This window comes from Aristolochia californica, unplaced genomic scaffold, assembly GCF_029961685.1.
Source record: "Aristolochia californica isolate CCGP_79_NKW_82.1479 unplaced genomic scaffold, dmAriCali1.0.hap1 SCAF_7, whole genome shotgun sequence".
Classification (NCBI taxonomy): domain Eukaryota; kingdom Viridiplantae; phylum Streptophyta; class Magnoliopsida; order Piperales; family Aristolochiaceae; genus Aristolochia; species Aristolochia californica.
The window spans coordinates 6,820,880-6,835,627 of NW_027182268.1; the positions used below are offsets into that span (position 1 = coordinate 6,820,880).

Sequence of the window (14,748 nt, forward strand, 5' to 3'; positions counted from 1 at the left end):
AAGTCCAATTATCATTTATTTTTCCTAATTTTATACATTTACCAAATTGAATAAGTCCAATTGGTAGAATTTACGGGATTGGTCGAATATCGTAGCCATGGTTAAAGTTAAGTAAATTATTTATAAGAATTACTCGATACACCTTAAATCATCTGATACGGGGAAATACATTGACCGATACACCTTAAATCATTTGATACGGAGAAATACATTGACCGATACACCCAAATATGTATGGAATTTTAAGGTCTTTTAATATACGAAAAAAATCCGATAGACGGATTAATGATTATAATACCTTGATAGTAACATATAAACCCTAATGATATACATAAATTTAAGTAATAATATTAAAAATAATGTACAGTCTCGACGTGCACATAACTCCTAAGCCTCAATTTAAAAAAAAAAAATCACATGAGAAAAATTATTGAAAAATCGTTCCATTTCCAAACCCCCAAAAAGAAAGTCAAATGAATATAATTTTATTTATTTAACGATTTAAATATTCGACGCCTCTAGTAATCAATTTCTCGCGATATAGCACGTGACGCTTCTCGAGAGTTCAGAACCAAAACGAAACGCCAACTAACCACTCTTAACCACCGTTAAACTCAAACCCTGCTCGAAACCTATTCGCTTGTTTAGGTGCGTTAAGACCAATTTCCACAAATCATATCTTAATTAAATTACTTCTCAAATTGCTCGTTTAAACTATTTGTGCGGGCACAGGTGAAGGAGAAGAATCCCTCGAAGCGCTGCCCGACCTGCCCGTCCAGGCTTCCCCTGTTAGCCGGAGTGAAAATCACGGGCAGTTTCCTGAGTAAAGCCTGCGTACTGAAGCTCCCTGCGCTTACTCCCTCTAAATCGGACGGCTGTGAAGGAAAGGAGCTCTCGATGCTGGATTTGTGAAGTTTTAGAGCGCAAAGTCGTCAGATCTGCTAACGCTGTACTCAGATCTTCGCTCCAGGTGAGTTATGTGCTTAATTTTGGTGTTCAGGTGGGAATTTTGAGGCGTTTGGTGGATTTGATGGAGTTTGTCGTCGGAAATGGTGAGAAATGGTGGTTTTTTTTGTGTGGTTGTGTTGGTTTTCGTTGTTTTGTGGCGGAGTCTGTGGTTTGCAGAGAATTACTTGTTGTTGCTGTGTTTCAGGTGGTGTGCGAGGTTTGTGAGTGTGTTTCTCGGTTTTTTCCTTGTTTTAACGTTTGAAATAACTGTTGTTTAGAGGAACTACTTTTGTCTGGAAGAAATTTCTGTTTTTCTTTTTCGAGTTGAAGCGTTTGAGCTGTTTTTTTGGACTGGAAATTATGATTTCTTTGCAAAGAAAGTTCATTTCCATCAGAAAAATGGTGATTTTCTGGCTAGCTCATCAATTCCGGTGGGATTTTTTTTCCTCTTGAAGTTCTATAATTTGTCCATTTCCTTAAAGATCAGCTGAACTCTTTCGGCTATATTTCCTAAAAAAAATTCTGAACCTTTTTGCAGAGAAAAAGTTTTTTTCCCCTTCAAAAAATACTCCCTCTCCGATGATTTTTTTTTTTTTTTTCAGTTCTTCTGCGTCTTTGCGATCTAACGGCTGTGAACTCGATACGCTGTTCTCAGGTTCTCCGATACGAGATCTGGCCCTACGGATGGACACCAACGACGGCCCTGTTGTGGTCTTCGCCAACCAGAGTCGGCTAACGTGTGCCGCGTCTGGAATCCTCGCCTGTCTACTTACTTGCGAACTGGTCAAATCCCAGCTCCCGACGCATGTAAGTTTGTTTAATGACTTTTATTACCCAACTAATTTTCTATTAACCTAAATAGATTTAAGGAAACCATGGTTTGCTCAACCGCTCTTTTGTCGTACTTTTTCGCTTCTTCTCGCGTTCGAAAGCTTTGTATTTTCGGGTAAAAACGAGGAACAATGGAAGACGCATCATCTTCTTTACCTGTTCAGCCTTGGTGCTAACTTACGCGTCGGGGTAACTTTGTTCCGGAACCCTAAAATGTTTCCGGCTGCGGTTTTGAATAATTTTTAGGTTCCAGTATGGAATGTAAAAAAACGTCTCGCTCGATTTTTCAGTAAAAACCGAAAGGATGTATCTACGGGTAGTTTATTTGTAATTTATGCTAATTTTTTTGTTCTATTGGAAATTATAAAGCTGGGAGATACTCGAATATTCTGTTTTTAAAAAAGTTGTGTCAGGGATTACGATATTTTGAAAGTTGAGCCGGTTGTCTGGACACCTCCTTTTATGTGGGTCCGGTTCGTTATCATTTCTACTTTGTTGGACCGTTTGTGGTAGTCCAACCGTTCTCTTGCAGTCAACCTAGATTTATTACTCTCAATTTAGGAAGCATTTGTTTTCCAAGAGTGTTCACATTATTATATGGGACTGACGGATTGTCCTTTTTCCCGGGAAAAGATTATGGGATTGTTCTTGGATGAATGCGATCTTGGTTTTTGAACATGAGTTGTGTTTTTATAAAATTTATGGTAATTGAATCTGTTGGATGCAAGTTTTTACGTGTTTGATTAAAAAAACGGAGCTTAAATTGTGTCCGTTCTCTGTGGTGATTGAATTGTTGTCGGCAGCAACTCAATTATAATGCTCGGGGGAAGGTGGTAGGTGTTGTAATTTTAGAAAAAAAGGGTCGGTGAAGTTACTGTCCAAAAATTTCTGGGTTGGCCTTACAGTTTGAGCTTTTTGTTCAGCCGATCTGGGACGATGGAATATCTGCTTTATTCATGGGAAGGACAAGCGGTCTATGATAATTGTTCCATCCATTCATCTCTTTTTAAGTGTTTGTTTTTAGATTTGCATTCACTGATTTGTGGGACGAATTGATTCATTCACTTCTCTAATCATGCAGATACACTTTTCCACTTTTTCCATTTCAGCAGATATCAATCTCTTTTTAACCCTACTGTTGGAAACCGTGGTTTTTTCGACTTGCATTATATGTTATCCATTCTCCATCCTCATTCTGATAAAGCTGTGACTCTGCATGGATGCTCTTTATGCTTCTTCATGCGAAGTACCCTCTAACCTCCCTGACGTACCCTTTTTGTCTGGAAATAGCTACAGGACTTGTTTGGGACATCAAGTGTTGAGGCCAAGATGAAAGGAAGCCATGAGAAGGAAACGCAATCCAAACCAGCTGATGCTGAAGAAGGTGATGAAGATGACGACAACGAGGAGGATGAAGAAGGCGGCTTCGAAGGAGAAGGTGAAGACGAACCCTCTTCAGAGGAAGGAGGAGGGGGTTACGAAAAGAACCCCAATGGCAACAGCAGCAAGAAGGCACCTCCTGCGGGGGAAGGTGAAGAAAACGGCGAAGAGGAAGATGAAGAAGAAGGTGACGACCATGACGATGAAGATGAGGAAGAGGATGAAGAGGAGGAAGAGGATGAAGAGGAGGGTGAGGAAGACGGGGAAGAAGTTGTGGAGGAAGAGGAGGATCAAGAGAACGAAGAGGAGGACGAGGACGAGGAGGAAGAGGCCCTTCAACCTCCCAAGAAGAGGAAGAAGTGAGAGGAATTTTTATGGGGAGGATTCGTCTGTGTTTTACTCTCTTTTACTGTTGGCTGTAGGCAAACAATATGTTAAGGATGACTGCCCGCTTATGATGGGTTTATTTAGCATCACTGTTATCTATGTAACTGGAGAGAACATTTAGATCTTTAAGCCCCGGCAACAGGCTTAATGAGCAAAAGATTGTTCCCACTTTTCCATTTTATAAAAATTAAGCACTGTTTAGGCTACTGTGGCTTGTGCATTTCTTTGGATCAATGTTCTTTACTCAATAGAATCTAATGTGGACTATTGCCTTATTGAATTCAGGCAGCAATTGATCAGAATTTTTATTGTTTAATGCCTTCCCTTGAGAAAAGAATCAAATGATTTTATCATGGGAAAAGGAGGGAAATTTAGATTTCTTTTCAAACCCTAACTACGTGGTCACAAAGTCTGGGTGGTGTAGTTGGTTATCACGCTAGTCTCACACACTAGAGGTCCCCGGTTCGAACCCGGGCTCAGACATCTCTTTTTTCCTTCATAATTTTCATTTAACTAATAACTAAGCACCTACACACCTTATATTATCTTTATATATATAAAAATTTATGCTGTATGATTTATTTTATTAGCTAAAACTTTATCTTCTTAATTTCCTCATTTAGGAAATAGTCAGCTCTATTCCTAAGTTAGCTCACGTATTGGGCAAAACAAATTCGTTTTTTTTCCGATTCAAGGAATTGATTAGTCAAAACTCGGGAGTGAAATGAGTGATTAGGGTCTTAACTCAAATTTTTTAATACTATTTTGAGTCCAGATTTGTCAATTATTTTTCAGGTGAATTTGAATCGTATCGAGTTTTCAATAAAAAAATAGATTTACCTTAAAATCGGATGAGTTTTTCCACTAGTTTGGTCCCACCATAAATCAGACCAATAGAATCAAATTCGGTTCAATAATTAGTGTCTTTATAGGCCGAATTGAAAGTGGAGACCAAACACTTGCATGAGTATTAAAAAATCTAGTAGTAGTATCCCATTTTGGTCTAACCTACCGTTTGACCCCGGTTTAGTCAAAATCAGTTATCTTACCGGTTCGGTTTTAACTATTAGTAGATTATGTAAGTATTAATTTGGAATTAGAAATATTCGTATAGAACTTTTAGTTTTAGGCTAAGGCAATTAACCGTTAATTACGATTGTCATTCTTAAAAGAACCACACTAATAATCTTGATTCCGAATATTTTAATGGTAATTAAATTTTAGATTAGATTTGGCTTCTTAAGTCGCGTCTCAGCGTAAAAGAAAATCGGGACCATCTATTCCTGAAAGAATCAGTTTCGTCCATTTTCACGGGACCCAGCCAACAAATACCTCAGATTGAGTCTCATGCTGTAACGCATTCGTAGAAATCTCTCATGAGACTTTTGGGAAGCGTCCGAGTCGCTGCGGTTGCTTTGGGGTTCGAGTCCTACACTGGGTGGTTGAGGGAAGCAACAGCAAGCTTGTCAAGAACAGATGTCTTCAGTGCTTTTCGAAGCTAAACAAATGTCCGTTCATGGCTGAAAAAAGCCAGCAACCAACATTACGGGTGTAGTCGACAGTAGCTGTATCCCACTGTGGGGGGAGGTTCAGGGTAATTTGGTAATTGAAGAAAGCGCCAATCGATCAAAACTAGGAAAACTACAAGCCTTCGAGTTTGCAATTGCAAACCAGAGAGGTCTCGGGCGTAGCGGAAGGGAGTTTTAGGGCCTGATACCATGGGTTTCTTCTCCATTTGAATCTCATCGGTTCTTATTTGCATCGAACGGCGCACATGGCGGATCCTGCAAGTTCTTCTCCTTTGATGGCGCCGTCTCCGATTCCTGAACCGAGTGAAATTGATCTTGAAGCGGGGCCAGGCGAGCAAATTCAATGCAGAATCTGTCTCGAGAGTGAGGGTAGCTTTCGCATGTGCTTTAGTGAATTTGATCGTTTTTTAGCTTAGCTAATACTCGTTTGATTTAAGGGATCATAGGGCCTTGACTTCTTTTCAAAATTCGAGAATGAGGCTGTTTTCGTAGTCTCTATTTGCTTTTTATTGTATTCTTGGGTGATTATGTTTATAGGACAGCTCGAAAGATGGTGAAATTGAGGTGCATGGCATGCCGGTTAGTTGCATACTTGTTTTCTACTGTACTCTTTTAAAATCCATTCTACTTGTTGAACTGGGGAGCATGGACTGCTGTGGACAACTATCTGAATTCCCTTTGGCTATGCACCTAGAAAACACGTAAGGCGTCTGAGCAATTACGGGGATTGTGACATTGTTTTAGAGAGCCATGCCAGAGAACTGTGGTTTTAAGTCACATTGAGGGAAATGGTTTAGGCAATTAAAATGGATCGATGCGCTGGCTTTTTTCTGACGTGATTTCTGCATTTTATACCGTGGCAATTTGAAACGTAACAATTTTGTACTTTGAAACTTATCTAGATCCCAAATTAGAATTGGAGCTCCTACCTTATGTAATAGAAACTAGAGATTTCAAAATTCTTGTACCAGAAAAAAAAATTCAAAACATTGCGGTGATATTTCTTGAAGTTCTTTTTTGTGTTTTCTTCGATGCATATGCAAGTTTTATTGACTGAGGGCTTTTAATTTGTGCAGCTGCATGTCCTAGTTAAAGAGTGTTATTTAGGCAGTCATGTTAGTTAAACTTTTTTGATAAAGGCATGTATATTGTTTCTTTTGTTCTTTTTGTCATGTTAATACTTTTTTGAAGGTAGACTTTCTGGAATATGTTTCTTTATGTTTGTGTACTTTCTGCTAATACTTTTTTGAAGTTAGACTATCTGGAATATGTTTCTTTATGAGCTTATACTCTGCTTGGTGAATAGACCTGATCAAATGGGACAAGAGATATGTTTTGGCATTTCGTTACTGAACCAATGTTTCTTGATTTCTAGTTGACCTGAGTTTTTGTCTCTGTTATTTATAGGCAGGGATTTTATTGCACCTTGCAAATGTAAAGGAACCTCAAAGTATGTTCATCGCGCATGTCTGGATCATTGGCGAGCTGTTAGGGTAGGTACTATTTTAACAGATATAGAAATTTTTAGATTAGTACCAATTTATGAACAATATTTGTTTTATCCTTGCTCATGTTTGGGTTTTGACTCTCTTGCTTCTCATCTGAAGAGGAGCATGCTTTTTGTGATGTCTGTTGTGTTTGTTTTGTTTGCCCCTTTTCTCCTATGTAAACAGATCACACAACTTCTGTTATGCAGGAAGGATTTGCATTTGCTCACTGTACAACCTGCAAGGCTCCTTATCACCTCAGAGTGCATTTCCCTGCAGATAGGAAGTGGAGAACCCTGAAATTTCGCTTTTTTGTCACTAGAGATATAGTATTTATCTTTGCAGCTGTTCAGCTTGTGAGTTTTTAATTTTTTTCTTCTTATGTCATTTTCTTTCTTTTTATACATCAATTTATCACAAGTATTTACCTTATCCATTTTTTAATATGTATATAATATATTTTTCTTTTGTTGTGCAGGTGATTGCATCATTGGCATATTTAGTGTGTCTGATTGATAGATATCAGCAAAGCTGGCTGCGTTTAGTCTGGGGTTTTGAAAGTGCGCTAAGTTTCTACTACATATGTGGTGAGTTTGGAGATATGGAATATGTAATTGAAAGCTATCTTGCTTTTAGATTATTTTCTTTTCTTGGCTAGTTTCCTTCTGCTGTTTGGAGCTTGTATTTTTCATAATAGTTTGCAATTTTTTTTATGGTGAAATTTTAATTGAAAAAGAGAAAAGGAAAGAATGAGAGTAAAAGAGTACAGACAAGGAGTCAGGAGAATAGAGTTTTGAGCCAACATCATCATATATAGGAGTATATGGTACATCATCCTTTTGGATGCATAGATAATGGAATCCAGAATTTTCAGAATTAAAAAACGACTTACAATGAAGCTTTATAGGTATTGACTTTAAAAATTTTTGTAACAGGATTACTGTTCTAGCCAAAATCTACACAACCATTTTAAGCGCTCATAGCTATTTATTTATATTTAATTAATTGGCTATGAAGTAGGAAAACTTGAACAAGAATTCTCCAATGGATATTTTTATGAAAAGATCTAAAAATAAATAAGTGCATTAAGTAAAACATTCAATCTGACTTTTAGATAATGTTGTAATCATTTCATAGATATCTCTTTTTTCATCATTTATTGTTATTATTTTTTGAATGATGATGTTTTATTGAAAGAGTAATGGATAAAAGAGGCTCAAAACAGACCAAGCTACAAGAAAAGAAAAAACTTCTGAAACATAGATAGGATACTTAACAACAAGAGGGACCTTCCATTTCTTATTCTCAAATATTGGTTCAAAGAGTGCTGAAAATTGAAATCACTTAATGGCATCATGAACAACTAAACTCACAATTCCAAGTTTGGTTATATGATTTATAATATTCTATGCTTGTTTCATTTGGTGGTTCTTTGTGCATGAGTATTGTCTTTGCTTGCTCATTGAACACTGATTTTTTAACCGTTTTTGTCTATTAATGGAACTACCATTGACAAATTAAGTTCGTAATTCATGGAGATATATCTCCAGGTATTTCAACTGAATCATTTTTGTTATTCTGCTTGGAATTGGCCATTTTGTTGCTAACTTAGGTATGTTTAATAAATGTTGGTTTCTACTCCCTATAAACTGGATAAACACCCTTTTGGCTTCTGGATCAATTTTGTTCTCTTTAACAGATGAGTGAAAGATACTAACAAGGGAATAAGTAAAGCCTGTCTTCCAGGCTTACTTTTGTTCCTGATGCGATTGCTATAATAGTTTTGAATTTTTTTATGAGCTAATTATTTGGGTGATGTACTAGCTAGGTAAACACACTGGTAAACACTCTGCTTGCAGTTTGCCCTTTCCCTGTCTTGTCTTTTATGTTTCATGTTTTTTCCTCCCTCCTTATGCATTTTTAATTTTATCTTGCTGTGGTGCCTTGTTTTTATTTTTATTTTTCCTTAAATAGAAATTAAAATCATGCTCTCGAAGTTTGAGCATTGTTTTTGCCCAATCAGGAAGTCTGTGCACATTGCCTCACCAACATCTGAAAAAAAAGTCTTTCTCAGAGGAAGTTTTATAACTCATAGTTGATATTGAGCATCGGGAAGTATGTCAGCTTATTAAAGATATAACTAGTTGCCTCTACCATATGGTATTTTTCTAATACCTTTGATGATCCCATAAGCCCATATGTTTTTTTGGTTTGAACTGGTTAGGTTGAGTGCAGGTGGAATGCCATTTCAAAAGCTTACTGCTAATGGGTTGAAAGGATTGCCATTGGATTTTGCTTTGTTCTATTTTGTGATTCCATGCTCCATAGTAGAGTATAAGGGCTTTATAGATATAGTATAAGCTCAGGTTCAGTCAGAACATAACCACAGTGCAGTTCTTCTAATTCTCAAGCTAGAGAATATGACTGTGACTTTTTTTGGGTTAAGAAAGAAGCACTTTTCTATGGTAGTAGTTCATCTGGTAGGACGCAGATGTGAGGCGGTTCAGCAGCCTCGTATGTCTTTCAAATAAATAGTATTACCTAAAGGCAGGGGCCTAACTTAGTTGTGTTTATTAAGTCGCTAGCCATGAGAATCAATCAAACTGCAAGACAGAATAGCTTCATTTCCTATCAGTCTTAGTCATTTTAAGTTTTTGCATGAATTTGATTTAAAGTTCTGTTATTTGAGAGTAATAAACAATAAGTTGAACTGCCAGAGCAAGCTTTTAGAGAATATTCTACGGTAATGAAGCAATGGGATCCACCACTGAGAGCCCCCACTTCTTTACAAACCTTTTTAAATTTAACTAACAAGTCTTCCATCTCAATAGCTTGTAATGTCTATATAGATGATGTTTTTAAGTTCCAGATGCCAGGCCACAGATGCTAATTTTACTTCCATTAAAGTTGTTTATCTTAAATATTCACTACGTATCAATTCTTACAACACTTTTAGATGTCATTCATTAGATTTTTTTTTTAGCAACTAAGCAGAAAAAGAGAAAAAGAGAGGCTTGCTGTTTTTTTCAGATTGAGGATGCATAAACTGAGGGAGAAAGAATATAGAACCCTTAGAAAGAATATGGTTCCAAGTTAAAAAGCCTTAAAAGCTTCAGAAAAATGTCAAAAGTTGCTGTTTCTTTCAGATGGAATGTATAAATTAAGGAAGAGAAGAAAATAAAAGCCCAATAAACAGTATGGTTTCAAGCTACAGAGATTCTTGGTCTCAATTTTTTGTTCTTTTTCTTTTCCTTGAGAAAAATGCTGAAGTTGCAGACTCTCTTTGATTGTCATCTTTGCTTTTGTCTTCTAGTAACTTATACGAACAGATAGAGGAAAAGCTCTATCATATATGGTACTAAGATCTTAATTTTATGGGCCCACTGAAGTTCGGGCTTGATCTGTTTGTATTTACTTTTTTAGAAAGTGGGATAGAGCTTTTATTGAGAATGAGAGGGGGTACAATTAGCTTGATCAGTATTTGTTGGTTGAATTAAATGAGGATTTTACCCTTTCATATGTCATGATCACAGGCTTAATGAGCTTGCTGTTGCTGCTGATTGCAGGTGCACTGTTGTTTTTTGCTCTGCTCGGTCTATCTGGTTGCTTCATAACCTGTTATGATAGAAGAGTGCGCAATGATCTGGCTCAACCATGTCGTGAACTGTGTCTCTGTTGCTGTCAACCTGGGTAACTTTCAGAATTATATGTTCCATGCGAATTACCTTCCCTCTATCTATTGTTCTGAGATCACTATCTTTTGATTTGGGTTGAGTCTTTTCTTGTGACAAGCATCATTTGACTCTGATGTTCGGGAAATGGTAAATGATACAGAGTCTAAGCTGTTCTTCAGAAGATCATCTTCTTGTATTAGAAATACAAAGAAAACAAGAATGGATTTTGGAATTTGGACACCCGAATTAGTTTCTTTGCTATATAGGTTACAGGACCCCTCAAATTTACAGTAATGAAACTTATTGTTGTATGTGTCTTGCTTCAAACCACTGAAAACTTTATGATGGATTATGTTAACGCTTCTTGTCCTGCAGAATGTGTGCTGACTGTCATTTACCTGGGACCCTCTGTATGTGGACTGACTGCACCACATGCTTTGAGAGTTGTGCGAGTGCAGCAGGTGAATGTGGTTGTATGGGAGGAGCTGGTGAAGCTGGGCTCCCTTTACTACTGATCATGGGTTTAATTGTGCTAGGACTCTTCACTGTCATTGGGATATTCTACAGTGTGCTAGTGGCTACCATGGTGGGACAAAGAATTTGGCAGCGGCATTACCATATACTTGCTAAAAGAATGCTAACAAAAGTGAGTTTTTTTTTTTTTTAATGATTGAAATGAGTTCTCTTATTTAAAGTAGTTCACACTTTACAAATTTTCTTAAGAGTCTCTTCACTCCAATTGGAACAAGGATGCTCTTCAACTGGTGATGGGAGCTCAGCAAACATTTTGTACCCCATCTCCACCTACAGAAGGTTTCACTCCTAGGAAAAATGACTGGCATTAGAGTATTCCTATGGTTAATAGTTATTTCTATCCTCCTTTTGCCATTTTACATGGAAAGCATATGCAAATATTATCAAACTATTTACTTTTATTGTAGAAGTTGCTCCATTTCTATCTCAATCTGCTCTTATTGGCGCAACCTCCCCATCTTGAAACTATTCATTACCTGCAATAGAGCGAGTATTTGCTATATTCACGTTTCATTACCTTGACCCATTTTATGTCTAAAGTTGCCTATGTCAGTACTAATCTGTATCCTATTTGTGTCAGGAGTATGTAGTTGAGGATGTAGACGGTGAGATGACCGACGGGGAATGGAACCCTCCGCCTCTGCCACCAGAGCATGTTCAGCAATTGAAGGCACTAGGGCTGCTCTAACCGTCTGCTCTGGAAAGAAGTAAAGATCACTCCAAGAGGGTTGGATTTTTATATATAGTTTTAAGACTTGTAAATGCTATTTGAAATTAGAAACACATACAACACAGGATCATAAACACACTGTCTATACCCTTCCTGGTGAATATTTCCATCGCCAATATCTGATCAAGAAAATTCATAAAATGTTTATGAAATTCACTACTTTGGTGATTAGGGATCCAATCTTGTGTTAATATGGCCACAGCGGCTGTGGCAGCAATTTTTTAGTTAAAAATGATAGTAAACGATGGCCTGACGATAAGTTAAAATATACAATTTGAAATTTCTGCAATGGCGTTACACAATGTACGCACAACCTATTTCTGAACATCTAACGATCACCAGGTTAACAAACTTAACTCAAAGGTTATCAATTATGTGCAGTTCACACATGTAATTCTGTCAGCTCAGCACATATTTTAAGAGATTTGGCCATCTAATGTTGCCAGCGACTCCCTGAGTAATTTCTGAGCATCTTCTCTTCTCCTGCAACATGCCAACATACAATGCAGTCAGGAATTATTCAGAAGATAGAATGATTTCTGCATCTTCTCTTCTCCCTGATTAATTTCTGAGCCTCTTCTCTTCTTTTATTTATTGTAAGCATTATTTTTTAAAATATATCTGGATTAAACATCTTACAGAAGATATAATGGTGGTGATGTCTACAACAAATCCCACAATCAGAAGAGCAATAAACTACATTCAGAAAGGAAGCAATAACAATTGAAGCAAGGACTGATAGTGTCAGACTTGGGTAAGAGTTAATGACAATTGCGTAGAACATATTCAACTAAATAAGAACTATAGTCTCAAGAAATTTTTTAAAAGGTAATATACATACCGCGAAATTGCTTACAGCACGAAACCGAAAAAGTTAACATACATACACACTCAACTTGACTAAAACAAAGTCCTTGAACATGGAAGCTGTATGTCCAAAATTGTGCTTTCCTTCCATCTTAGTCCTTTGACATGACAATACCAAAAAACTTAATATACTCTCATATATCTTCTAATGACAAGAGCCCATGGGAGCATATCCTAGTAGCTAAATCCTTGTTATTTCAATTGGTTTCTGCAGAGACTTTGAGCACTTGTAATCACTCGTGGAAATTCCCAAAAAAGAAAAAAGAAAAAAAAAAAAAGATAATCAGATCACACCTTTTGCTATGGTGTATGCCTTGTGGCATTTCAGTGTTCACTTATTGCACAGAGGCATTTAACACCTCTCTGCTGTAAACAATAGCAAGCAGTAGAGTTCAATGAAATAGGTAAACACTTCCTCTTATAGCAGCTACATACACACACACACACACACACACACACACACACACACACACACACACACACACACATCAAAAGAAAAAGAAAAAACGTTGAATTGCTTGGTAAGTTTTCTATTGTTTGAGGAAAGGGAGAACATGCAGCCTGGAGAGTAATGACTCCTCAACACCCATTGTGGAACTAGTTGTGCATTGGAGATTGTAAGAAATAAAAAATTGCATGAACATGAAGCTACAATACAAAACAAGGTGGTTTTCCTTCCATAATGCACTCTACCAGAATTTCCATAAATGCAAAACTCGACAGATTTACTTGGGGTCATAACTCATAAGCTAATCAGCATGTGCCACTGAACGGATCTGAAGATTTCTAATTTTGCAGAAGAAATAGTAATGTAGGAGGTGCTAACCAATAGTAATTAAGTGGTAATGGCTCAAGAGAGTATCCATGCCAGGTACAAACCTTTTTATATCTTCCACAGCTTGTTTACGTCGTTGTATCTGCAGCTCTAGTATGTGAATTAGTGTGGCTCTGGCCTGAAAATTTTAAGAAATATAATATTTTAGGACAAGATTTATTTGACTAAATTGTGGTTTTAACAAGTTGAGGAGCAACTTTTACCTGGTGAGGACGCAAAGAATTAAGAAGATGGTGCAAATTTCTGAATATGAGAGAAATGTCTTCCACCCTTCGTGCATATTGAGAAGGTCTCTCAACAAGGACATCTGCAAGCTCAAGTATATGCAGCTGCAACTCTCTGTTCAGTGATCTCAATTCCTTTTTGTAATCTGGATCAAACCCCAAAGGTCAGCTGGATAGAAGTGTAAAATCATTAACCAAATATATCACAAAATGTTAAAGAAGCTTGAGAAACTTGGTACCTAAATAATAGAAAATTCTCTTCTGAATAAGGAAGATAAAAGTCTTACTCTAGTTTGAAATAGCTACATTATAACCATATAGTTAAAGATGAGAGACATTAGGGTAGGAGCTCTATCAAAATGCAGAAGGAAGATGTAACCTCATCCTAAACTACGATCCTGTTATATGATCCGTAATAAATCTGCATAGTAACTTATCTTCTCTTGGTTGTTGAAAATTCAATATGCCCCGCCTTTTTTAGAGCCAAAGGCAGTACTAGCTCGAAACTCTGTTCGGGTTTCTTGTGCAGTACTAACTACACTTCAATATTACAAAAAGTGATTGACAGTTTAATTCCAGCGTTTTAACAAGCTACGTAAAGATGGACCTTCAGAACCCAGAAATTACTGTTTTTTCTCTCTAAAAGAGGCACCAAATATCGAACATAAGTCGTCAAGCCCGAGAAAGCTTCTGATCTGTACCATCTTAGCAAACGAAAAAGACAAAACCCTAGGGCGACGCTTGGCGCTAAACTTACCAAGATTCGGTCCTTTAGGATAGAGCTGACGAACGCCTTGTTCCTCCAAGCTAGGGAGTACATCATCAGTCTACGACCAAAAAAAAAAAGAAAATGAAATTTAATTCAAGGAAGAAGATACTATCCAGGCCTTGACCAAAGCAAATCAAGATGAGAAGAAGAAGAAGAAGAAGAAGAAGAAGAAGCTACTATACTGTGTAATTAGCGCCATAGAGGTTGTATGTGCCTTGAATGGGAGGGGGAGGTTCGGGAGCCGACTTGGGGTTTTGGAGGTAGTCTTTGTAGAGTCTGTAGAACGGTGGCGGAGGCGGGTAAGCTGACGTTGCCATCCCACTCTCCTCTCTCCTCTCTCGATCCAACCTGCTGGCTGACTGACTGAACGAATGAACGGAGTCGAAGTTTCGACAGATTTAAACATGTTCACTTCTCAATCTATGTTCCGCGGTTCTTTAACATCTATCCGTATCGGACTTAGCATCGTCCGATACGATTCAGTTTGGATAGGAGCTGTCCGCTAAGTACAGGATTCTAGGGCACCAATGTGGAGTAGGCGTAGTGTTTCAGG

General features: G+C 37.5%; 3 protein-coding genes and 1 non-coding gene across 5 annotated transcripts; 3 read left to right on the top strand and 1 right to left on the bottom strand.

The window, feature by feature from the left end:
• Positions 1-702: 702 nt before the first annotated feature.
• Positions 703-3,752, top strand: LOC137937642 (uncharacterized). 2 transcript variants are annotated; one of them, XM_068782750.1, is made up of 3 exons: positions 703-970; positions 1,604-1,755; positions 3,076-3,752. In XM_068782750.1, exons 2-3 carry the CDS (start codon positions 1,633-1,635, stop codon positions 3,520-3,522), a joined length of 570 nt encoding a protein of 189 aa, XP_068638851.1. In that variant the 5' UTR covers positions 703-970; positions 1,604-1,632; the 3' UTR covers positions 3,523-3,752. The 2 variants fall into 2 exon arrangements, with proteins under 2 accessions (XP_068638851.1, XP_068638850.1); XM_068782749.1 differs by having other exon boundaries at positions 708-970; positions 3,070-3,752.
• A 203-nt stretch (positions 3,753-3,955) lies between these two features.
• TRNAV-CAC (transfer RNA valine (anticodon CAC)) lies at positions 3,956-4,029 on the top strand. Its single transcript has one exon. It is a non-coding gene; the product is annotated as a tRNA-Val (tRNA).
• Positions 4,030-5,007: 978 nt separating this feature from the next.
• On the top strand, positions 5,008-11,680 carry LOC137936326 (uncharacterized). The gene is made up of 7 exons (XM_068780919.1): positions 5,008-5,444; positions 6,483-6,568; positions 6,772-6,918; positions 7,041-7,149; positions 10,129-10,252; positions 10,612-10,882; positions 11,351-11,680. The coding sequence occupies exons 1-7, from the start codon at positions 5,321-5,323 to the stop codon at positions 11,456-11,458; spliced, it is 969 nt and encodes a 322-aa protein (XP_068637020.1). The 5' UTR covers positions 5,008-5,320; the 3' UTR covers positions 11,459-11,680.
• A 3-nt stretch (positions 11,681-11,683) lies between these two features.
• LOC137936327 (mediator of RNA polymerase II transcription subunit 7a-like) lies at positions 11,684-14,576 on the bottom strand. The gene is made up of 5 exons (XM_068780920.1): positions 14,378-14,576; positions 14,184-14,253; positions 13,406-13,572; positions 13,247-13,320; positions 11,684-11,983 (listed from the first exon to the last, which is right to left on the bottom strand). The coding sequence occupies exons 1-5, from the start codon at positions 14,510-14,512 to the stop codon at positions 11,917-11,919; spliced, it is 513 nt and encodes a 170-aa protein (XP_068637021.1). The 5' UTR covers positions 14,513-14,576; the 3' UTR covers positions 11,684-11,916.
• Positions 14,577-14,748: the final 172 nt, after the last annotated feature.

Bases quoted from the DNA above. Each gene is read 5' to 3' on its own strand.
- LOC137937642 (XM_068782749.1), top strand. From the start codon at position 1,633: ATGGACACCAACGACGGCCCTGTTGTGGTCTTCGCCAACCAGAGTCGG. The intron at 1,756-3,069 runs GTAAGTTTGTTT...GTCTGGAAATAG, and splicing joins AATCCCAGCTCCCGACGCAT to CTACAGGACTTGTTTGGGAC.
- LOC137936326 (XM_068780919.1), top strand. From the start codon at position 5,321: ATGGCGGATCCTGCAAGTTCTTCTCCTTTGATGGCGCCGTCTCCGATT. The intron at 6,569-6,771 runs GTAGGTACTATT...TCTGTTATGCAG, and splicing joins ATCATTGGCGAGCTGTTAGG to GAAGGATTTGCATTTGCTCA. The intron at 6,919-7,040 runs GTGAGTTTTTAA...TTTGTTGTGCAG, and splicing joins TCTTTGCAGCTGTTCAGCTT to GTGATTGCATCATTGGCATA.
- LOC137936327 (XM_068780920.1), bottom strand. From the start codon at position 14,512: ATGGCAACGTCAGCTTACCCGCCTCCGCCACCGTTCTACAGACTCTAC. The intron at 14,254-14,377 runs GTATAGTAGCTT...TTTTGGTCGTAG, and splicing joins TCTATGGCGCTAATTACACA to ACTGATGATGTACTCCCTAG. The intron at 13,573-14,183 runs GTAAGTTTAGCG...GGTTTGATCCAG, and splicing joins TCCTAAAGGACCGAATCTTG to ATTACAAAAAGGAATTGAGA.